The sequence below is a fragment of the Eutrema salsugineum genome, unplaced genomic scaffold, assembly GCF_000478725.1.
Source record: "Eutrema salsugineum unplaced genomic scaffold, Eutsalg1_0 scaffold_13, whole genome shotgun sequence".
NCBI classification, from domain to species: domain Eukaryota; kingdom Viridiplantae; phylum Streptophyta; class Magnoliopsida; order Brassicales; family Brassicaceae; genus Eutrema; species Eutrema salsugineum.
This window is the reverse complement of record NW_006256885.1, coordinates 1,621,085-1,644,721: the sequence shown is the minus strand read 5'-3', so window position 1 is coordinate 1,644,721 and position 23,637 is coordinate 1,621,085. Positions and strand designations below refer to the sequence as shown.

At 37.7% G+C, this 23,637-nt stretch overlaps 6 protein-coding genes across 8 annotated transcripts; 4 read left to right on the top strand and 2 right to left on the bottom strand.

Moving 5' to 3' along the window:
- Positions 1 to 158: 158 nt before the first annotated feature.
- Positions 159 to 6,907, top strand: LOC18023962 (RNA polymerase-associated protein LEO1). Of its 2 annotated transcripts, XR_002900759.1 has the most exons (13): positions 159 to 729; positions 1,176 to 1,402; positions 1,844 to 1,902; positions 2,200 to 2,274; positions 2,378 to 2,721; positions 2,816 to 2,884; positions 2,963 to 3,048; positions 3,370 to 5,442; positions 5,529 to 5,606; positions 5,700 to 5,811; positions 5,998 to 6,048; positions 6,162 to 6,493; positions 6,713 to 6,907. XR_002900759.1 is itself a non-coding variant. In XM_006406227.2 (12 exons), the coding sequence occupies exons 1-12, from the start codon at positions 328 to 330 to the stop codon at positions 6,210 to 6,212; spliced, it is 3,627 nt and encodes a 1,208-aa protein (XP_006406290.1). In that variant the 5' UTR covers positions 159 to 327; the 3' UTR covers positions 6,213 to 6,542. The 2 variants fall into 2 exon arrangements, 1 of the variants encoding a protein (XP_006406290.1); XM_006406227.2 differs by lacking the exon at positions 6,713 to 6,907 and having other exon boundaries at positions 6,162 to 6,542.
- An 805-nt stretch (positions 6,908 to 7,712) lies between these two features.
- LOC18023961 (uncharacterized protein At1g51745) lies at positions 7,713 to 10,953 on the top strand. Its single transcript, XM_006406225.2, has 3 exons — positions 7,713 to 8,364; positions 8,515 to 9,446; positions 9,874 to 10,953. Exons 1-3 carry the CDS (start codon positions 8,174 to 8,176, stop codon positions 10,716 to 10,718), a joined length of 1,968 nt encoding a protein of 655 aa, XP_006406288.1. The 5' UTR covers positions 7,713 to 8,173; the 3' UTR covers positions 10,719 to 10,953.
- Positions 10,954 to 11,427: 474 nt separating this feature from the next.
- On the top strand, positions 11,428 to 11,749 carry LOC18023960. Its single transcript, XM_024159931.1, has one exon. It carries the CDS (start codon positions 11,431 to 11,433, stop codon positions 11,653 to 11,655), a length of 225 nt encoding a protein of 74 aa, XP_024015699.1. The 5' UTR covers positions 11,428 to 11,430; the 3' UTR covers positions 11,656 to 11,749.
- Positions 11,750 to 11,876: 127 nt separating this feature from the next.
- On the bottom strand, positions 11,877 to 14,836 carry LOC18023959 (uncharacterized RNA methyltransferase CT0009). The gene is made up of 10 exons (XM_006406223.2): positions 14,460 to 14,836; positions 14,039 to 14,281; positions 13,784 to 13,945; positions 13,581 to 13,690; positions 13,262 to 13,370; positions 12,980 to 13,135; positions 12,773 to 12,888; positions 12,521 to 12,687; positions 12,304 to 12,434; positions 11,877 to 12,210 (listed from the first exon to the last, which is right to left on the bottom strand). Exons 1-10 carry the CDS (start codon positions 14,805 to 14,807, stop codon positions 12,103 to 12,105), a joined length of 1,650 nt encoding a protein of 549 aa, XP_006406286.1. The 5' UTR covers positions 14,808 to 14,836; the 3' UTR covers positions 11,877 to 12,102.
- A 1,127-nt stretch (positions 14,837 to 15,963) lies between these two features.
- On the top strand, positions 15,964 to 17,194 carry LOC18023958. 2 transcript variants are annotated; one of them, XM_024159938.1, is made up of 3 exons: positions 15,964 to 16,470; positions 16,556 to 16,789; positions 16,995 to 17,045. In XM_024159938.1, the coding sequence occupies exons 1-3, from the start codon at positions 15,964 to 15,966 to the stop codon at positions 17,043 to 17,045; spliced, it is 792 nt and encodes a 263-aa protein (XP_024015706.1). The 2 variants fall into 2 exon arrangements, with proteins under 2 accessions (XP_024015706.1, XP_006406285.1); XM_006406222.1 differs by having other exon boundaries at positions 16,556 to 17,194.
- A 401-nt stretch (positions 17,195 to 17,595) lies between these two features.
- Positions 17,596 to 20,207, bottom strand: LOC18023957 (ELF3-like protein 2). Its single transcript, XM_006406221.2, has 5 exons — positions 19,767 to 20,207; positions 19,427 to 19,665; positions 18,646 to 19,229; positions 18,505 to 18,556; positions 17,596 to 18,405 (listed from the first exon to the last, which is right to left on the bottom strand). The coding sequence occupies exons 2-5, from the start codon at positions 19,646 to 19,648 to the stop codon at positions 17,620 to 17,622; spliced, it is 1,644 nt and encodes a 547-aa protein (XP_006406284.1). The 5' UTR covers positions 19,649 to 19,665; positions 19,767 to 20,207; the 3' UTR covers positions 17,596 to 17,619.
- Between the last annotated feature and the right edge of the window lie 3,430 nt (positions 20,208 to 23,637).

Genomic DNA, 23,637 nt, shown 5'->3' with positions numbered 1-23,637 from the left:
CTCTGGTCTAATCGGGTCGGGTCGATTTATTCACCGCTAGCTTCAGACTTCAAGCAGACCTAAACCTCAAAACGAAGCCGTTTTACATTCAGTAAAATTAAAAAAAAAAGGAAAAATTAAAAAAAAAAAAGAGGAAGAAGAAGAAGAGAAGAGAAGAACAGAAGCCCTCTCTTGGGTCCCTCTCTCTCTCTTCTTCTAATCATCGTCTCTCTCTCTTTCTTCTCTCTTTGCTCGCGCGTCTCAATCAGTTAAATCTATACACACACGTATACGCGAATACATGGTTTTCAGGATATTGCAGTGACGACGGCGCAATTTGACCGGAGGATGTACGGAGGATCGTCGAAACTTAGTCGCGGTGGCGGTAGAGGTGGTGGTGGAGGAGGAGGCGGTGGTGGCGGACCGGGCCGTAACCGCAATTCTTACCCTCCTCCTACGAACCGGCATCCTTCTCCCGTCGGGAGGATGTCCTCGGGAGGTGGTGGCTCCGCAGCCGCCCCACGGCAGCGGAATATCACCAGCGTCAAGGCGGCGGCGGCCGCCACGGCGTCGACGGCGGCTCGTACGGTTGAGGAGAGCTTTAGCCTTGTTCCGAGGGAGAGTCCTTCGGCTTTTGGAATGATCATAAGGTTGGCTCCTGATTTGGTGGAGGAGATCAAGCGGGCGGAAGCACAGGGTGGAGCCGCCAAGATCAAGTTCGATGCGTTTCCTAACAATAGCACTGGGAATGTGAGTTTCTACTTAATTCTCAAATTCGGAGAGAGATAGTTTCTGTGATTCGAGCTGAATTGCTTCAAGCTAGTTGCGTTCTTTCATTTGGGTGAATCTTGAATGCGTTTGCTTTAGTAGTTTATGCTTCTCTTTATCGATCATTTTGATTATTCATTTCAATCAAGGTACCCTAAATTAGTGAAATTGGGGAGAAATAGCTTCTATAGAGAGTAGATTGTAATGTAATACTGGATTTGAATTTCTGTTGTATAGATTGCTACTTGGTAGATTCTGGGTAGACATTGACTTGCTTATTGGTTGAGCATGTACTGTATTGTATATTGGCTTAATCATTGAATTGCTGCGTATGGTCTCTTTATTCTACTGGCAACATATTTTCATTTTAGGTTTTCCGTTTTGAATCATGACACTTTCCAGCTGTTTTTGGTTCTTGATCTAAGCAGATTATTAATGTTGGTGGGAAGGAGTTCAAATTTACCTGGTCTAGGGAGCCTGGTGATTTATGTGATATATATGAAGAGCACCAAAGTGGTGAAGATGGAAATGGTGTGCTAGTTGAGGCTGGATGTGCTTGGCGAAAATTGAACGTCCAGCGAACTCTAGATGAGTCAACCACAAGCCATATGAAGATGCGCTCAGTTGAAGCTGAGCAGAGAACCAAATCACGCAAGTACAGTTTCTGACCAAACATTTTTTTTGTTGCATCTCAATATCTATAATCTGTTTTCATCATAGTCTGTCCTTTAGCTCCAAAGGTGTCTGCTCTCTTAGTAATTTCTGGTTTTGCAGTCTTCTATGGGTAGGGTAGTCTTCTCATGAGTCTTGGCACGATAACATATAACCTTGGTGGAGCTATAAACAAAGTATCGGTATACCCATTGTTCACCTTATTGCGTTTAGGCTGCTGTGGATGTCAGCCTCTACTTTCATGGATTCTGATTTTAGTTTACTCATGTAATTTTCATCTTGGGTACTTTGAGCTGTTTTTTTGTGACACTAGTCCGAGAATGTTTCTTACCGTGCATAACAGATTGCATACTTTTGTGTCCTTTAACTTAGTCTCATCAAAGTGGTTATGCCTGAAATATCCTTACATTTTTGATTATGTCAGGGCAATTGTTTTAGATCCTGGGAATCCAACAGTAACGAAGCAGTTAGCTCTTGCTGAAGGTAACTTTTTCGTTCTATTATCTGTTATCCATACGAACAGCTTCCATCTATCTCTTTGAAATTTTGGGCAGCTAACATGAGATTGTTGTTAAGCGTTGTTTGTACCTCCCACATTTTCTCTTTTCCTTTGAAACTCAGTGGTTTAAGAAATTCTTGGTTGAATCTGAAACCCTTGCTGTTAATTTTACTGCGTGGTCAGGTTTTCATCTCTCTTGGGTTCCCAACCTCTAAATATCTAGTATGGGTTAATTGTTAAGTATAATCAAAAATATTGTATCGTCTTCCCTGTGCTTTCAGCAAGTCCATGGAGAATGTCAAATAAACAGAAGAAGGAACCTCCGCCTAAGAAGCGGAAAGTTGATCCACCTTCAGGTATATATTGCAATGCGCCTGTCGTAACACATTAGGCGTGGGTGCTATTATATTCCCTTGCTGTTTTGTCAATTCTAAAATTTTCACTTGTGGTTTACTGTAGTTTCAACTGGAGGTCCAAAGCCTTCTTTCAGACCAGGGGCTTCACCCCCTGCTGTGAAAAATAGGCTATCAGCTTCCCCAAGACCATCTCCTTCTAATCAATACAATACCCCTCCATCATATGGGATTGGGAATATTGCTAAAACTCATGCAGCTAACGAGAATGTCACACCAGTCCAGACAAAGGGCAGAGAGAACATGGTTGCTAGCGAAAAAGATCCATCAACTTGGACAAATAATGCGTTAAGGGACACGTCTGCGCGCCAAGCAGCCAATATTAATAAAGAAATAGATTTGCAGACAATGCTGGTTGATCTTCTAGAAGAGGCTCCAATGACCTTAAAGGTAATAACATGGATCAAATGCCAGATATATGCTATTTTCATATCCAATGTCTGCTTCCAACACAATTGACCTCACTCTCTCCATTTTTTTGTAGGCATTAGAGAAAGCTGTTGGAAATAGAATCCCTAATGCGGCAAAGAAGATTGAACCAATTTTGAAAAAAGTAAGTCCTGAAAACTTTGGTGTGGTTTTATGAAGTGCAGCATCTATTATTGTGTCCCTAATTGTAGTTGATAACCAGATTGCAAATTTCCAAGCTCCAAGGTATTTCTTAAAATCAGGAGCAGAGTTGGAAAGCTACAAAAAACATTCACCTGATAGCGGAAGGTATGTGTACCCTAAACGATAGTGTTGCATTGTCCTTGTAGAATATGACACTCTAGAAATTAGGACAGGCGTATCCACATAAATAATGCATGTGATTTGTAAAATCAGGTTGGCGCATGAGAGTAGAATCTATTATAAGAGAAGAATATCATGAAATGTTGCTTGTTTACTGCAGAATGAACTTTAATTGAATAATTGTTATTTTTGGGTAGAATGATCTCGAGAAGCTATAAACTACAACATATGCATCTTTTATACTTTTACTTATGTCCTCTCCCCTGTATTGTCGTATCTGGTCTTGGTACAAATTTTATTTTTCAGCTCACCTGAACACCAGCAATTGCTACCAATCACTGAGTGCAGTCGCGATCAGTTACCTGCTCCAGGGGGCAGCAACATGGAGAAATTTTCTGTGTGTGAGCGGAACGGAGAAGGTTCACAAGACTGTTTACCTGTGCATCTAGCAGAGCAATTGAGTGCGCAAGAAAATGTTGACATTGAGCATCATTCACCTGGTATTCTTCATGAGGAAAAGCGATCTGAGAATAGAGAAGGTCAGGCTCGTAGCTCTAGTGATAGTGACAGTGATAGTGATAACAGTGACAGTGGAAGTGACAGTGGGAGCCACAGTAAAGGAAGTGACAGCGGGAGCAGCAGTGATAGCGAGGCTTCTTCTAACAGTAGGGATGGTTCTGATGAGGAAGTGGATATCATGAGCGATGGTGACAGGGAGCCTCAACAGATAATACAGTCGGCTGAACAGGATGCTATTACTCTCCCAGGTCATGGTTCTAATGCTGTTGACATCGAGGGTCATGATTCTGATCCTGTCGACATTGACGGTCATGATTCTGACGCGGTTGACATCGATGGTCTTGGGTCTGATGCAGTTGATGTTGAGGGGAACAGTTCAGATGGGGGTCATGGTTTTGAAGCTGACAGGAAAAACTTCTCTGATAATAACTGGAAAATGGAAGCAACAACTGGTACCAGTCCCACTGCGAATGACGAAGTTGGCATTTCAGGGCAGGACAATTTTGCTTCAGGTCACGACAAGCTACGAGAGCGCCAAAATTTTATTGGACAGTTGTTTGATGACACAGAGAACACAACGAAAGATAACTTTAAAAATGACCAACCTGACACCTCCGAGAGGCTGGCCAAAGACCAGAATCAAATAGCCCCTTATTTGGAGCACCAGAGTCAGAAATCAACACGGATGAAAAATATGAAATCCCAGAGCTTCAATCCAATACCTTCCGTTGGTAAAGATTCACAGCGTTCAGAGCGCAAGTCTGATGTAGAACTTCTCAACTCCTCTGCCAGTCAAACAATAGATCCACTTAGAGGACTTCAGAAGCCATTTATTGAAAAGTCGAATAGACATGGTCAAATGAAGCCTGTTGATAGTTCAGGTAAATCAAACAAACATTCTGATTCCTTAGGCAATGTTCGTAAATCTGAAGAAAGGGACCATTTTCCGCATGAAATGACTCGGTCAGGAAAGGCTATCAGGGGCAATCAAAGAGATGATGTTCATTTGAAAAATAAGTTTCCAAGGAATAGAAAAGATGGTGAGCCAGCCATTCGACCTTCATTACCTTCTGACACATCCAATAGGAAACATGGTGAACTGGATGGAAGTGACAAGGATCCTAAGAATGTTTTAGGCTTCGGCATAGGTTCTTCTCCCTTGGATAGTCAGAGAACATATTCGGCGAAATTACCTAAGGAAAATGGATCTGTGCTCCAAAAACAAGTTTCGGAATTGGAGTTGGGTGAACTCCGTGAACAATTGGTCGAAGATATAGCATTGAAGCAACTCGAAGAGAAAAGTTCTTTTAGGCAGTCAAATATAAAACCAAGCACCTCAGAAAACTTGGCTATTGACTCGGAGAAACGAAGGTCTAAAAAATCCGACCCAAAAAAGCCAGCTCCCTCACATGCCAGCAACGGTATCAAAGTATTGCCCGAACACGTGGTTGAAGATTCAGAAAGACTTCAGAAGTGGCCTTTGCAGTCGCATGAGCAGAACCTTACAGGTGCAGATACTGAAATTGGCTCACAGAGTAATGCAGCTTATAAATCAAGACAAAAAAATAGTAGAGCAAGAGTAGGAAGCAGTGTAGAAGGTTATGGAGAGACGAACAAAAAAACGCCCGTTGTAAAGCATGGCAAACGAGCATCCACATCCCGCTCATCAAGGGAGAGTAAAAGACATGCGTCTGGGAAAATTGAAAACTCTATCAATGGACACATAGATGCAACTTCAATACCTGGTGACAGTGTTGTCCAGGAGAAACAAATGACATCTTTCGATAAAGAATACTCTTCTTATTTGAAATACGAGAAAGCTTCTGCTGAGCTTAAGGGACCTATTAGTGACCATTTACAGTGAGTAAACTGAAACTATAATGTTTGGAAATCTAATTGCTTGGTATTTATGTTTCGATTAGACTGACAATGTTATTCTGTTTCAGGTATAAAGCCTATATGCAGGAATATTTGGATAAATATGATAGCTACTGCTCCATTAACAAGATATTAGAGAGCTACAGGTAGCTAGATGAACTCTTTTTTCATAAATCTCAGATCATTTGTGTTGTCCAAGTCTATCAGCTTCTTGAAATGTATATTTCCATTATTCGCAGAAAGGACTTTCAAAAGTTGGGGGAAGACCTCAAGTTTGCAAAAGGAAGGGACACGGAGAGATATAACAAAATTGTGGAGCACTTGAAGGAGTCTTATTGCAAATATGGGGAGGTTAGTCTTCTACCTCTAACCATTTGAACATATAAATTTAATCTCTTATGAAAAACTTTTTTGATATAACCTTGAAGATTGAACTCAACTTGTTTACTGAAGTTTTCGAGGCATACTAAACATTTTTTTGCATTTTAATTGCACACTATACTTGATGATGACTTTCTTGTATATGTTAATCTGCAGAGGCACAAACGTTTGAAGAAAGTATTTGTTGTTCTCCATGAAGAATTGAAGGTGAGTTACAAAGGTCCCCATTCAAACAACAGTTTTGGTTTTCATATTTCTCTGCATTTGTAGTTAAGCTGTTCTGTTATAACAATAAAATGTTGATTACCTACCTCTTGCAGCAAGTGAAAGAAAGAATGAAAGACTATGCATCATCTCATGGAAAAGATTGATGACATTGGAACCAAAACAAAAAAACTTGGACCTCATGCTCAGAGGTGAAAAGAAGAGACGGGTTTTGATATTCTCCTTTTGGTAGTCATCTTCTTGTTTAATGAATAGCTGTTAATCTTGTTTTTGTTTTTCTCGTTTCTTCTTAAGAAATTAGATATTTATTCATTAGGCCCAATTTTGTGTGAGTTCTTATACCTAGGGAAACTACTTTCGTAGATTTTATGGCTTTTTAAATTTGTTTCAGTTGGCGACCTTTGGATGGACCCTGTCGATAACTAATGTATGTACATGGTCTCAATATCAATCATCAATGTAGATTCTTCTGGCTCTCCTTCATCTAGCTTTGTTTCAATATCATCTTATTTCCTCGATCTTATGAAAGTCACAAAACGGATTGTTTTTCAGTATTTTCCTTATTTTGTTACTCAAATGCTTATAACCCTATGTTTCTAAATTCTTCTGAGTTTTAACGACTTCTTTTGTCATGTGGACCGGACAGATGAGCGGCTGAACCTACGGATCCGGTCTTTCAAATTACTAGACCTCTCGTGTAGACTCAGAATTTGGTTGGTCTCTTTACGCTAAGACCTAGATCCTCCTCTCACACTTTGACACCATTATTTCTTCTTCTTTTCTCCACCGCACCTTTTTTCGTGCACTCACGAGTGTCCTCTGTTTTTTTTTTCCCTCTGTTTTCTTCATATCTTTACGCGTCTTCACGCGTTTCTGTCTTGTCGTGCAAATATTGGCTTCGAAGATTGGCCCTTACAGATAGTTGGAAATATAGTTAGAATAATATATCTTATGCATTTGCATTTGTCATAGAATTTATTCTTGTACTTCAACAAACATATAATTCGAATATATCATTTGCATATGTCATGGAATTTGTTTCTCAAGTGTCCAAGACCTTTTTCATGTTCCACAAAAAGCATGCCAAAAACTATATTACCTTGTTAAAAAAACATTAAGACATTAATTAATTCACGTAAAGCCTTTAGCAAAATTATTTCACGTGAAACTAATTGCCAACATATTTACTATGCTTTTGTGCTACTGAATCTTTATAGTTACCAACTAAATCTTGAGATCATATTTACTGATTTGAAAGTTGGTTAGTCATCTGAAAACCAAGCAGTTTGCATTAACATTATGAAGAATCGGAATACAAGCATTCCATAGACATTGGTTCAGAAGAAAGATAACGTATTAATCGGTAATGAATTAATATAAATATTTAAGACAATTTATCTCTGGAAAATGCACGAGAAAGCTTTTTAACAACAGTGATGTTTTGTTTATCAAAAATGTTTTTCCCAAGATTTTGAATGAAATATGATAACCGAGTCTCGAATATAAAAGAAGGAATGATCTTGCTTTCCATTGAGACATTTTGGGAATTTGTTTGTCTAATATCTGAAAATCCAAAACGCAGCCGTTGTTCCGTAGTTATTTGGCCTTCGTTTATTTTTCTGTATCAAAAAAAAAAAACTCTGAAACCCAAAAAAAAACTCTCTTTTTTTCTCTTCCCCTGCGCTCTCTCTTCTCTCTCTGCGTTTCTTCTCCGAGCCGGAGGAAGCCAAAAACCCTTGAGTCAAAATCAGCGGTTTTCGCTGCTACCGATTGAGAAATTGAAAAAAGCTTCAATCTTTGAGAAGAAACGTCGCAGAGTAATCTCGCAACAGTCTGGATCTCCTGTTTTCCGGTTCTCCTTTTTTTTCCGTGGCAGATCTTCCTCTCGGTAGATAAAACCCTTTTCAACCACTCTCACATCTTCCTACAAGCGCTCACAACTCCTGGGCTTCGATTTTGCATGTTGGGTTTCAAGGTTTTCCTCTGATTCCGTCGATTACAGTTTTCAGCGAGAGGCCTGGAGATGAATCTCTGCTCGAATTCGTAAGATCAGGTTTTGTGATTCGACGGGGATCTGGGAGGATTTTTTTCCGGGTTGGTTCGTGTGATGGGGAGTAGTGATGAGCGAAACAGTACGGCGATTGATGCGTCGGTAGGAGGGTTGGTTTGGGTCCGACGGCGTAACGGGTCATGGTGGCCGGGTCGGATTATGGCTCATCACGAGGTTCCTGATAATTCTGTAGTTTCTCCTAAATCTGGCACACCAATTAAGCTTCTAGGTCGTGACGATGCTAGCGTGTGAGTACTCTTTTTTAACTCTTTTCCACTAAGTTTTCATCAGTTGTTCGTTGGATTTCGCTGAGTGATTGATTGATTGAGTCTTGACCTTACTTGTTTTCATTGTTAACTTGAAGCATAGCGAATTTGATTTTGTTTTATCTCTTACAGGGATTGGTATAACCTTGAAAAGTCAAAGAGGGTGAAGGCGTTTCGTTGTGGGGAGTATGATGCTTGTATTGAGACGGCAAAAGCTACTGCATCGGGGGGTAGTAAGAAAGCTGTCAAATATGCTCGCCGTGAAGATGCCATTGTTCATGCTCTAGAAATTGAGAATGCACACCTTGCTAAAGGCGAATTGTGTATCGAGAAGGCTAGTACATCTGGCAAGGGCACCAAGGATTCGACTGAAGATGCATTGCAATCTAGTATATCTTTAAGAAAAAACAATAATGGTAAAGCTTCAAAGGTGCAGCCTTTGTTAGAAAAGAGAAGAAGAACACCAAATGACTCGGAAGATGATGGGACTGAAGGAAACAAACGAATGAGAGGGCTTGAAGATATTGGAATGAGTGTAGGATCGAAAGGAAAAGTACAGGTCGGTGCATTGCTCAAGGCTAAGCAGGAAAATGGATTTAAAAGTGATGTAAACATCAATGGTTCTATGCCGAATGGAACCATTGCCAATGGTAGTAGCAGGGATACTTCTCCGTCAAAGAGAAGAACAAGGTCGCCAGTTGTGAATGATAATGAGTACTCTAAAAGGAAAAACCGACGACGGCCACTGACAAAAGTGTTAGAGAGTACAGCTATGGTGTCTGTTCCTGTTACCTCTGACGAAGTTGTCAATTCTGATTATTCGCCTCCTCCAGGGTTCTCTGAAAGCAAAGTTTCTTCTGTAATCAACCATAATAACTTGGACAGCAATGAGGTTTCATGTGAGGATGTAGCTGTTTCATTAAATGATTCTGAAAATGCTGTTGAAGTGGTCGATAACAAGGCAAAAGAGAATGGAATCTCCAGCATATCAGTTTTAGCAAAGGATGACTCGGCCAATGGATTGGTTGATGTTCCACTAATTGGAGAAGAAAAGGACTCTGCAGGTATAAATGGCTAAACCCTTTTTATTCAGTTCTGGTGACTGAATGGTCCCTTTTGATCTGAGTAACATTTGCAGTGTGCGTCTATGTTTTTTACACACTTCTGTTACTCTTAGTTGGAAAAGTCTGAATGTCTCCACTTTTAGGAAGAGAGGAAACAGAATAGCATGGAAAAAATCATCAGTTGGATTTGTCACATGATGGATTAAAGGGCTTATATGACTAATTTTCTGGACAAATCGTCTGGGACAGAATACTAGTGACTCTTTGTTTGGGCAATGGATGCTTTTTTTAGTCCTGTATTTAACTCATTGACTAACTATTAGAGATCCTTCCTAATTTCTTTTTGTATATGGCTAATTGTTCCTGCGTGTTTTTGCTTAATTTTTTTGCATAGCATGACTTAAACTGACGTCTATTGTTGTTCCAGGTACTTCAACGGCGGGTTTCACATCTTCACCCAAGAAGGATCTTGTTTTGGGACCAACGAAGCAATGTGATCAGAATAGCCATGATGATGTGGTGAAAATCGAAGGGTGTAATGGATCTGCTTGTACAAGTCCAGCAGCTGCACTTATTAATGGGATTGAGAATAGCACTTCAAAGTGGCAGCTAAAAGGGAAAAGGAATTCAAGGCAGATGAGTAAAAAACAAGAAGAAAGAAGAAATGCTTTCGCCGAAGAAGCCAACAACAATTCTCGGCCTCATTGTTCTGTCTATGACCAAAAGCCACACGTTCATTTCAGCGTGGGCACTCAGGCTATGGGAAGAAATTCTCAGCTCTATGACGTGAAGATCGAGGTAAAAGCCAACTATAAACCCCGAAGTGTCCCGTTGATTTCTCTGAGGAGTAAACTGAATGGGGAAGCTATTGTCGGGCATCCTTTAACGGTTGAAGTGCTTCAAGATGGATCATGTGATCGCATTCTTTGTAGTCATATCAAGTCACTTGCTGTTCCAATGGTTGATGGTGTTGTGAAGCCAAAACCAACGTGGAAAAAGAAATCCAAGAAAAAGAAACCAAACATTCCTCCACATAAATCATCAAAGTCAAAGAAACCTTCAGCTCTATCCAAAAAGACAAGGTGCCTCTCTGCTCTAAGTGGCCAGAAGCTGACCGTAAGTAGCAATAAGAAAGTGATGATAGAGAAGACGAAAGAGCGGATTGTAGCTTGCATCCCTCTGAAAGTCGTCTTCAGTAGGATAAATGAAGCAGTGAAGGGATCAGCAAGACAAGTGCACAGAGCATTACCATCTGCAGGCAATACATGCTGAGAATTGAGAGAGAAAGACATGGAAGTGAAGTTGTATATGTAAAGCTTAGCATTAGCAATTAGTGGTGGGAGGTGTACAATTAGAAGGAGACAAAACAAAACAGATTAGGTTGAAGAAGACATTGTTGCTCATTTCGAGAATAGCTTTAATCTTATTTCAGATAAACTAAAATTGTTTGTTGTAAACTCTTACAGTTCTTGTCAAACTCTGATGGAGAAGAAACTCTTCATAGTTATTTGCTGTCGTTTCACAGCATCCCCATTTGATACAGTTATTTGCTTTGTAATCCAGTTCAAGTTTCTTATGGCTGATTTTTGCAAGTTGAAACCTTCACAAAGGCACAAATATCGAATTATGTTTGCTTGCTACAGTTAAGATTAAGAAACAGTGCAAACCAAATCTTGTCCTTAATTGTGTTTAGTCAACGACTTAAAGATGATAGAAAAGTAATATTACAAGTTTTAATTGGAACATAGAATCAAAGCATAGATTCCATTTTGCGAAACAACGAGAAGAGAAAACTATGCATTGACAAAGTCAAACGTCAACGAAACCAACATGCTTCTACGCTTACACGTCTTTACCTTAACCCATCATAGTCAAATAACTTGTAAGACTCTTTCTTTTGTCTGCGCCTTTCTCTCTATTAAAAGTCTCTCCATAACTCAAATTTCACAACAATAATTAATCCTCACTTGGAGAGGTCTCTGACATGTCTGTGAAGAAACAGGCTTCAGAGAGCAAGAACAATGGAAGTCAGAAGTCAAGAAGCTATCGATGCTTGTCATTCTCGTTCATGGAGTCATCAACGGATGGGAGGAAGAAGCCGTTGTCGTTGAATCGTATGGATTCCAAAAAGCTCAAGACAGATATTGTGAAGTGGGCAAAGCGTGTTGCGGCTTATGCTCGTCAACTTAGCTCAAGAAAACAAGAATAAGACATTGAAGAAGAGAGCTTCATGAAGATTTAAATGTTTTTCATTTATAAGTCTGTTTGTTTTTTAAGAACATTAATCATTATTGTTGAAGTCATTTGGGACATAAGTATTGTCTATTACAATTTTTTTATTTATTGTGCAAACACAAAAAAATATCTATATTCTCTTTCTAGAATCTTTTCATTTTCAAGTATCTTAGGACCACTTGGCTTAGTGGAATTTTTAACTTCTTTAGAAAAGGTCTACATGCTTGTCTTTTTTTTTTGGTCAAAGTCTACATGCTTGTCTATGAATGCTATTATAGACCTTGATGAAAAAAGATTAAAGAGAATTAACTCTAATGTCAAATCAAAACTCCCTTAATCTAAAAAAATTGTCTTCTTTCATTAGTTTCTCATCTGCTTAGAGGATAGAGACCAAATGAAGCATCCATGGTCACAAGAAAGCTCAACAAAGCTCAAGTAAGCAGACACATTCGATGTGAGGAGTGTGAGGGAACATATCCACTGGCTGAACACTCATCAGTTTGTAGCAACCCTTTATATTCTTCTCCTCCTACGTTTTTAAACCACCAAGTTTTGTTTATTACTTTCACAAATAGATATACATATATAGAGCATAGATTCAAATGGAGGATTAGATACTAACCACGCCATGACAAAGGTAATCGAGATCCCTAGCACAGGTTGCAGGATTACATGAAACATAAATGATCCGTGGAGATTTAAGCTGCAGCAGAAACTTGATCAACTTCATGTGCATACCAGGTCGATTGGGATCTGTAAAAACATTTACTCTAGTGAGAGAGGAGAAAAATTGGTAGGCTTGCAAGTATTAGAAGGAAGAATGTGAAGAAGATTATAACCAGATATAACGATATCAGGCTTAGGGAAATTGCTCCCAAAGTCCTCTCCTATCTTATTCAGATCCCCTTGGATGAATGTTGCATTCTCTATGCCGTTTATCTGAGCATTCTTGTGTGCATCAGTTATTGCTTGTGGGACTACTTCGTAACCATACACGTGCTTGGCCCTAGAAGGAGACTGAACAATTCAGCAACAATCAAAAGTGCTATATCTATTGATCTTCGACAATAGTTTAAACTCATGTTTTGTACCTTTTCGCCAGTGTAAGACCTATGGTACCAGTTCCACAGAAAAGATCGAGCACGACTTCTGAGCCATCTCCTCTAAGTCCAGCACATTCCTCAATTAGCTTATATAGAACTTCAGCCTACATAGTGAACACCATTTTATTTTCAACGAGTTTTGTGTCTAGTGTTTCAAGTGTAAGAGGATTCAAGTTGGTATAATTGTTCATATACCTGATGAGTGTTAGTCTGAAAGAAAGAGTTGGCTGAAATTTGAAATGTAAGGCCTCTTAAGATCTCTGCGATTACATCTTTTCCGTAAAGAGTATATTCCTTTTCCCCAACCGATGTATTTCCAACGGAGGAATTTACATTGTTCATGATGCTTACCTGCAATTTCATGAGCCAAAAAAAGAAGTATGAAAGTCTTGATAAACAAAGCAAGACAAAATGTGGTCAATCGATTAACCGGTTAAGGGTTGTAGGAATGACGCAAATAAGATTTTCATTACGAACCACTTGTGGAATTGACGAAATTCTATCAACAAGGGGCATCAACAGCTCAGGCTTATAAGACGATGTCACAAAATTGACCATGAGTTCTTGTGAACCAGTCTCCACGTTCCTATGGTCAAGTTTGATAACAGGAAAGAATTAGCCAAACTAAGGAAATGAAAGAACTATCGCCAAAAATCATGCGCAGATACAACTATGATTTTCATTTCCATCAGCTCTATTTCAGTATGACAAACACACCATCCCCTGTTACTAGTTTTATATTACAAGAACAAGTTGCTTATGCTATCAACAATTTGATTTTAAGTACCTTTAATACCTTCCAGTTCTCAGCATCAAATGTTTAAGAAACCCGGCATGCGAACGAGCATTATACGGTGAAAGACTTAATTGGGGATCTCTCCAGCAATCTTGAACAGCGGCAAGAACCTATTTGGATTATTAAAAGAAAATCAGTTACTAATGATTCTGGAAGAAGAGCTCTACGTAGATACTAATTTTGTATAACTGCTTTCACCGTACCATGTTTGCTGGCTCGCTTTGTAACAAGCACTTATCGACATTCAAGACCTTGTCGAAAAAACCAGGTGCGTGGAGACCCAATGCAAAGCTCTTAGGACCGTTTTCTTTCTCGTGCAACATTTCAATCGGAAGCCATCTTTGTGGACCAAATGAAAATTCCATCTACATTCAAATTAAAAGTAACATAAGCAGCCAATCTCAAACCATAAGCAACACATAAGAAACGTGTTTCGACAAAAAAAAAACAATCAAGACCTTGTTCCGATAATGGAACTGGATATCGCAGGGAACAATAGGCTTCAAGATAGTGTCAAGGCCTGGATCGTTACCAGAAAACCTTCCAACATGTGTCATAAGCTCATGAACCTGCTCTTCTTTAGCTCTAAGCTGAGCTTCATAAGAGAGATTCTGAGTTTTGCAACCTCCACAATAGGATGCATACTCACATGGAGCTTCTACTAAGTCCCGGTGTGGAGATATCGTCTTGATTTTTGTCACCTACACAACAGACAAGCAAATATGAAAAAGAAAAAAAAAACACGAAAAATTGCAACTTTACAATCAATTTATAATAAATCCGTCGATTTGATTCATACTTCTGAACAATCCGGTAAAACCCAGAAGATTATAATCACATCGATGAGCTGAAGCAAAAAGGAGAGGTTTTTAACGAAACCTCGGCATAGCTGCCTTTGCGGCGAGTGACGCGGCCGAGGAAACGCTCGCCGGGAAGAGCTCGGTCGCACATGACGACGAAGCCAGTGTCTTCAACTTTACAGATTCCTTTTCCTTTGAAACCCAAACTCTCGCACACGAGCTCCACCGTCTGCCCTCGTTTCGGGTAATACGGCGCCGTTTTCTTCTCGGGGGCGTCGCTGCTCTTCTCCTGAGAGTTACCGGCGGAGAATTCAGAAGAAGAGAGAGGAGCGAGAGATGACGAGGAGCATCGAAACCTGTGGAGCCACGATCGCGTGGGCAACACGTACCTGAACCTGAGAGCATGAGCAGGCGTGGTGGCTAACATTTGAAAATGTGGTTCTTTTAGCAGTGAGCTCGAGGAGGAAGAAAGCGATTCGAGAGAGTTTCAAAGGGAGCTAATTTCAGAACTTGTGATAAAGGTTAAATAGGTCATTTCATCATGTTCAAGGCCTATCTTCTTCGTCTTTAGTTTAAAAAGGCTTTTATTTCTTAAACCCACGAACCATAAACCCTAAATATTTAATTTTTACCTTCGATTATCTAAGTAAATACTGTACCAAATTGGAGAACTAAAAAAAAAAAAAAAATTGAAAGAAGGAACCAAATCAAACTCAATAACCACATTAAGCTCTTCAAAATTTTAATAGTTTATTTTGACAAATATAACATAAGTTGAGAAGATATTAACTGAAGTAAAGAGTATGTTTCCGAAATGTTTAATACGTAGTAATCAAACCATTAATACGTTTTTGATTGAAAATAAACGTCTCTAACTGAGAGACCATCAGTTACAGAGAAAAGACCAAGAGATACCAAATGTACTTAGGTTTTAATGCTTTATTCCTTATATGTATGTTCCTTTCTCCAAGTTTCTTACATCTTAAGCTCTCTGTTTCCAAAAATTAGATAAAATTTTCAGAGACATTTCTCGACTGCGATCATCAGTCAAGAATTTTAAGCTCCCATTAACACGTCTTCTTTGCTTATGGACGAATCCAACACACTGAACGAAATGCGTGACTGAGAAGATCCAAATCCTTATTTCCTATTTTCTGGTGCGTTTCACTTTCAAAGGTTTTTTTTTTTTTTCCTCAATCAATAACACGTGAATTCATCATAATCTCTCCCAAATCTTTGTTTTTAGATTTTAGATTAATTTGTTTACTTATATTACCATAATCCTTTTAACTAAATTAGAAACTAGATTGGAATTTAAAAAACTTCTTTATACTATCTTACCTGCGTTTCTGGATAGATCTCATTTGGTAAAAACCTTAATCTTGTCTGATTTTGGTTTCATTGACTAAAATACTATTGAGATTTGAGAAAGTTATATAGAAGAAAAGATAACTGTGTTTGATCACCTTAAGAAAAACTTGTTTCTCTTCTTGTGTAAGCAGCAAAGAGTTTTTAACAACAAAGTGTTGCATCTCTAAATCAGTTCCTGGAAAGTGATTCTGTTGATCAACAAACTGAAGCTGATGGGGATGGAAGAAGGACTTAAGGAAAATGCTGTATCAGCTTCCAATCTGAGACCTTTAAACCAATGTAGGACTCTTTTACCGATACGGGTGCTTCAGGTTTTCTTGTTGTTCTTTGTTTTGGTCCTTGGAATCTCAGTCGTTAGTCTGCACATGATCAAGTACCTGAAGATTCAAACTTTGGCTCCAACCATATTGATCTCTACATGTGATGAAAGAAGTACATTAGAAAGTTTTATCAAGCCTAGTGTTTGGCACTCCATGAATGACAGCGAGCTTCTCTGGCGCGCATCAATGGAGCCACGGAGATATGAATATCCTTTTAAAAGGGTTCCTAAAATAGCATTCATGTTTCTCACCAAAGGCCCTTTGCCCTTTGCTCCACTTTGGGAAATGTTTTTCAAAGGGCATGAGGATTTTTACTCAATCTACGTCCACACGTTGCCAAATTATAAACCGGATTTCCCAAGCTCCTCTGTGTTTTACAGAAGACAGATCCCAAGTCAGGTACTTTCGTTGATCCCAAGTCAGAATGTTGCTTCTTGTGTTTTCATTTAGCTTCTCACTTAGCAGTTTCTCTATTTGTGTGTAGCCTGTGGCTTGGGGAGAGATGAGTATGTGTGAAGCTGAAAGGAGGCTTTTGGCTAACGCTTTGCTAGATTTCTCTAATGAATGGTTTGTTCTGCTCTCTGAAGCTTGCATTCCTCTTCGTGGTTTCGACTTCATCTACAGTTACATTTCCAGATCAAAATATAGTTTCATGGGTTCTGCTGACAAAGACGGGCCTTACGGGAGAGGCAGATACAGCTACGCAATGGGACCTGAAGTCCAACTAGGCCAGTGGAGAAAAGGGTCTCAGTGGTTTGAAATTAACCGATATCTTGCTCTTGACATTGTTGAAGACATCGTTTACTATCACAAATTCAAAGAGTTTTGTAGACCTCCTTGTTATGTGGATGAACATTACTTCCCAACAATGCTCTCAATTCGATATTCTAATTTGCTGGCCAACAGGACATTAACTTGGACAGATTGGTCAAGAGGTGGTGCTCATCCTTCTACTTTTGGCAAGTCTAATATAACAGAGAGGTTTCTTAAGAAGCTTCCTCATGCTCATTCCTGCTTCTACAATGATCAGCCATCTCAAGTGTGTTATCTTTTTGCAAGAAAGTTTGCGCCGAGCGCACTGGAGCCATTACTTAAACTTGCACCAAAGGTTCTTGGATACTAACAAATCTTTTTGCTCTTTTTGATTCTTGGTTTTTGTTCTGAAATGTTCTTGGAGTTTGAGTGTAGCTTCGTTTTAGCATGGACACAACTGATCATTATTGCTTTCTTCCACATTGATTGTATAAGATACTTCAATGGCTAATGAAAATTTAATTTTACAGATGATTAATTAATGAAGATTGACATATTTTCAGTCCCTTTTAAACTGGAATGTTATTAATAGAACCACAAAAATAAATATTTTATTTGCTGTTTGTCAATACAATATCAATATAAGAAGTGTGTATGTGTGTGTGTATGTTTTATGTATAGTGACTGTATTGATTTACATCTTCATATGAAGAGTAAATAGAATACACTGAAAATCTAAACTAGATGAAGAAGAAATTAAAGAGCAAAAGAATGTGGAATGTCAGGGAAAAAAAACTAACTAATCATATGATTTGAGTCCCTCCTTTCTTCCTGAATGGACCGGAAGATTCTTGCAGCAGATTCAGAGGCAGATGTTGAATTATGAGGAATGGCTTTAATGGCGCGAAACAGTGGTTGCTGTTTCTCCTTGTACTCATCAGTGTGATGAGTAGGCTCTGTAGGGAAAAGAGGAAGCACTTCGAATTTATGCTTCTCTGGTGGACTTGAAGCTGTACTTCCATGTACCTCACTGTCATTAGATTCCTGAGACTTCTTTAATGAAAACGGAATGGCTTGAGTCATATGGCTCGATGAGCTGGACCATCTTTGAAACTGACCAAACGGGTTTGTCTGTTCAAGTGTTGTCCTCACGTTTGGGAAGTAGTTGTGGCTAAATTGAGTAGAAACAGGGAACCTGGATGCTGTATCAAGCGAATCTTGGCCATAAATTGGAACCATGAAGGCTGAAGAAGGAGGAGGACATGGTCCTGCGTATGGTTTATAGACTAGACCTTCTGAAGGAGACATTACAGGGACTAACCATTGGTTTCCAGGAGGAGGAAGCAGCTGCTGTGGCCAAATCGGGGTCACGAGGTCTTTGCTTATGGAAGGTAGAGGAAGCTTTGGTTTCATATGCTCTGGATAATCTTCGGTTACTTGTTTGTGATTCTCAGTGTTTGATTTTTTAACCTTTGAAGTCACTATTTCCAAAAGATGTGATGACCTTGTTGTACCACGTTTTACGCCATTATGTTTACTTTCAAGAACCAGGTTTGGAGATTTTGCAATCATCTTTTGAACCTGTATCATGTTCAAGTTCAAGTTCATAACACATGAAAGCTGAAGCATAGAAAGCAAACAAGATTCCATTCAAAAAATCAGGTTATTAGCAAAATTTACCATTATCAGTCTATGCATCTCAAAGACTTGCGCTGCGAAGATCTTCTGCTGACTGAAAATATCAGGAAGAAAAAAGGCAAAATTATGAACCTGGATTCATAATATAAGAGACTGATACATAGTAAGTAATAAAATACATACTTGATCATATATGTTCTCATCTTCCAAAACCTCTTGTCACCTATTACTTTGGCAACATCATTAGAAGATGCACTCATAGCAGACAAAGAGTCTATTACAGAACAGTCTGAGACATCTTGTTCACGCGGAGACACAGTTTTAGGCTTCTTTTGAGTTTCAATGTTAAATCCATCAAGGGCTCTTCTTCTATACAGCTGAGTTTTCACCACATTCTGGCTTTCATCTTCCAAACATTCTGGCAAAATGTGTTTTCGAATATGAAGATTGTTTAGGGCAGCTTTGGAACCAGCAGCTTCCCCTCCGGCTTTGCTGCTAGTGCTAGTACAAAACTGGAGTGACAAATCTGTGTTTGCTTTTGGATCTGTTTCTGAGCGTCTAACAACAGGAACCTTAAGAGAATCAAAGTTGGTAAAGTTCTTGAGGTGGTACTCATTTGGTTTTATTGAACTAGGCTTAGTATTAGTAACTGATGATCCTCTAGAACTAGAATAATTCATGCCTTTTTGATTCATCTTCCCCTCACACTTTGATGCTGGAGAAGCATTGCAGATTGGTGGAAACTGATTCTTTTCAGGTCGATCAGTCTGTTAAAAACAAAATCAATAAAGCATTCGACAAGGGGTCAAAAAGTGATGTTCACAGTTTTCATTGTTGATTTTATTTTGATCAATGCTTCTTCTCACCAAGAGTGCACATTAATGAAACCATCATATTTCTAAGCAGACACACAAAATCAAGAACCTGAAGATTAAAAAGTGAGATGAAGGAGCAAAGGACTCACGATTCGGGCGTTGTTGGATGGTGGAGGAATAGACAGAGAGAGAGTGGAAGGAGAGTCAGAGATTTTGTTGGTCGGAGAAGCAAGAGTGGAACGTTTATAGAGAGACATTGATTTGCCATCAAAAGGCTGAGACAAGCCACCTCTTCCAGTATCATTCACATGAACCCTTGGGAACAATGGAGGAATTGTTATCCTCTTGGCCTCATCTTTCATTCCTCCCATCTTCTTGTCCTCAGTCCCTACGCACAGAAACAAAAAAAAACCCTATAGATTACTTCCCCTACATGTAACCTCAAAAAAATATTATTTGGATATTCTTGAAAGAGTCGGGTATTGTTACCTTACGAAATCAAGCAAGATCAAACAATGCTTTAGATCAAATCCCAAATCCAAAAGATTGCAACTTTTACTTTTTATTTCTATTTAGATGGGAAGCTAAATCCACCTGAGAGAAATATATCTTATGAAAGAAGAAGATCAAGATCAAGAAGAAGAAGAGAAAGAAGAAGAAGCGGAGAAGCAAAAGAAGATATTTTGTTGGTGTCGTCCCACAATGGATTCCATACGAGGGGACGACAAAAACTCTGAAGGTTGGGGAGAGTGTGTGACTCTGCGGTCATGTCTGGTTCCTTCAAGTAAAGATCCCTAACTCACGGGAACTCGGATTCACGATGACGTGGCGGGTTTTGGTTGGTTAGGTCCGAGTGGTAGGAGAATGGCGTGAGGGAAGAGATGTTCGGGTGACTCGGTCTCTTACACAACACAGCCACATGTTTTTAAATCTCTCTCGTACTCGTGGCTAACTTAAAAACTTCATCATCTCTCCCAAAAAAAGTAAAAAAAATTCTAATTTGGGATTACTTTTAGCGAAATATCTGTTTCTGATCGCAATCACCTGACACAAAAGTGGAGAGAAGAAAGAGGGCGAGGCCAAGATGCCACAATCTCGAAAAAAAAAGTCAAAATGCCATGTGTTAAATTTATAATTTAATTTTGATTTTTTTTAATAAGGAAAAGCCTGGAGAATACTACCCTCTCCCTATTTGTCTCTTTATTTACATTAAAACCAGGATCAAACCCACCCAAATCCAACGACCCATAGATATCCATCCAACCCACTTAGATATTTTCATTTATTAATTTATCCTTTTTTTTTGTTAATTCAAAATCGATTATCCCCAAATAATTACACAAATTACACCTTAAATTCACAATTAAAAAAGGGAGAATTGTAAATGTAGGACACATTTTACAAACAATTGTCCCTATAAGACTTTTTGGATTTTTGTTATTTTTAGACTAAATTACCCTTTAATTAAAGATTACATTAATTAAATAAATTCGAATTTAATGTTTATTTTTTTAAAAAAAATCGATAATACCAAATAAGGAAATTAATTAATTATCGAAAATCAGTTATGAAAAGTTTTAAATTTTTAAATTTTTTTTCCACAGGATGTAGAAAACATATTCTACATTCTACAATTTTATAGAATATGTTTTATACACATTTTTCTACAATCTACGAAACCTAGAATCGATGTTCTACATGTTCTTCTTTATTCTACTAGACGTATAGAATATATATTCTACAGATTCTTCATTGTTCTAGAGCTTATGGAATATATATTCTACACTTTTCAATATATTCTATATTTTACTAGAATATTTATTCTACTAATATTTCTTTATTCTACGTAATGTGGAAAATGTATTCTACTAAATCGTTAAGAGAATCTTAGAAAATCTAGTATTCATGTGTTTAACCATCAAAAAGAATATTTCCAAATATTCATTTTCCATTTTTTTCCCCATGTTTTTTTTCTTCTTTTCCCTTGAGGTTCTTCACGTTTTTCACATTTCGACAAAAGCGTCACTGATTCTAACACAATCAAATCTTCTAATGTTATGTCCCATCTATATCCGACTGTTCAACACCCCATATATCTCAGACTTTTGTCTTTGGTTTATTTTTTTTCAAGTGATCTTTGAGATTGCAAGTAAGAAATTAAATCGTTGGAGCTGCTAGAACTTGGAATGTTTGTACCAACTCGATTCTGTTGTCTACTTTATTTGATTGTTAATTCTGTTTTTGGCAGAAAATCTTCTTTTTCATAGAATATAATACTATTGTAAGACTTTGAAGCTGTGAGCTTTGTTCATCCACTCTCTACGAAAGGACTATTTCAAAGAACCTCCTCTCCTTCTCTCTCTTTTTCTATCTCAAGTCAATATATATTAATATAACTCACAGATGATGATTCATGCTCTGTCTAGTTCCCGAAACGCTACCATTTTTTTCTCCTTTGTAGCTTTGTTGCCGATGAACACAAATAAATAACAGGAAGCTCTCTTAATAATTTGAAAATGATGGAAAATATAGCAAAACAGGATTTGTTAAACGAGTTAAGGTGTGTAGGATAAGGATTTACCTCCGTTTAAGTAGATGAGTTGTAATGAACCTCTGCCCAGAAGCTCAAGAAGATTACTGCAGACCACCAGCACAATAACATATCACTGTAACAAAAACATTCAGAAAGAGATGAAGAAGACAAGCAAAAAAAAATTATTATTTTGTAGTTGTCCTTTGGCGATTTTAGCATTTTTTCAGTTGTCCTTTAATATAAATTATTATTTTGTAGTTGTCCACATGATTTTCGACTATTTCAGTTCATTTACAAGGTTTTCATAACACAAATTATGCAAAATCATATATTTGCATCTTTTCCATCAAAAGATTGTTAACATTATGAAAGTCTTCCTTGTATTATAAGAGATGTTTGATGTGAAACCAATAATATTGTATGTATTAGAAAAATGATAATTTTATTTTATCCATGTTATTAATATTGTTCCTTATAGTTTAAGACATGTTTGCATTTCTTAAGTATTTATTTTCTTTATATGTTGAATTAAATTAATTATTAATTTTTTAAAAATTAAGGAGTTGCATAAAGTTGTCCTTACTTGTTCAGTTGTCCCTTGCTTATTCACATCCACGAAACTAGAGAACATGTGCCCCGACAAAAATAGATATGTGTGTAGTCAAAGTACCACGTGCGCCGTCAATTTTGTACATAGTTGTACATACTTGTCCAGTTGTCCAAAATTCTTCATAGTTGTCCTTTGGCGATTCTAGCATTTTTTCAGTTGTCCTTTAATCTAAATTATTATTTTGTAGTTGTCCACATGATTTTCGACTATTTCAGTTCATTTACAAGGTTTTCATAACACAAATTATGCAAAATCATATATTTGCATCTTTTCCATCAAAAGATTGTTAACATTATGAAAGTCTTCCTTGTATCATAAGTGATGTTTGATGTGAAACCAATAATATGTATTAGAAAAATGATAATTTTATTTTATCCATGTTATTAGTATTGTTCCTTATAGTTTAAGACATGTTTTCATTTCTTAAGTATTTATTTTCTTTATATGTTGAATTAAATTAATTATTAATTTTTTTAAAATTAAAGAGTTGCATAAAGTTGTCCTTACTTGTCCAGTTGTCCCTTGCTAATTCACATCCCACGAAACTAGAGAACATGTGCCCCGACAAAAATAGATATGTGTGTAGTCAAAGTACCACATGTGCCGTCAATTTTGTACATAGTTGTCCATATTTGTCCAGTTGTCCAAAATTCTTCATAGTTGTCCTTTGGCGATTCTAGCATTTTTTCAGTTGTCATTTAATATAAATTATTATTTTGTAGTTGTCCACATGATTTTCGACTACTGTAGTCCATTTAAAACATTTTCATACTACAATTTATGCAAAATCATAATTTTGCCTTTTTTCATCATAAGATTGTTAACATTATAAAAGTCTTTTTAAATCATAATTCATAAGTTCATATTATCCATCTTTTTAATTTTATTCTTTATAGTTTTTTACTTTTTGCATTTTTTAAGTGAATGCTTTCTTTTTATATTTATAATTTTATTATTATTATTTTCTAACTAAAGAATTGCATATAGTTGTATATATATATATATATATCTAGTTGTACCTTGTTTATTTCTATCCAGAAAGCATTTTCAGCCAAAATGAAATCTTCTAGACTAGATTGATTTTCTTAAGTGTTGAGATGTTTATCAAAGTAACACAAACACCTATGTGCACAATCAATTGTTGTTCATAGTTGTACCTAATTGTCCAGTTGTCTGAAAATCTTAATAGTTGTTCTTTTGAAATTTTAGCGTTTACA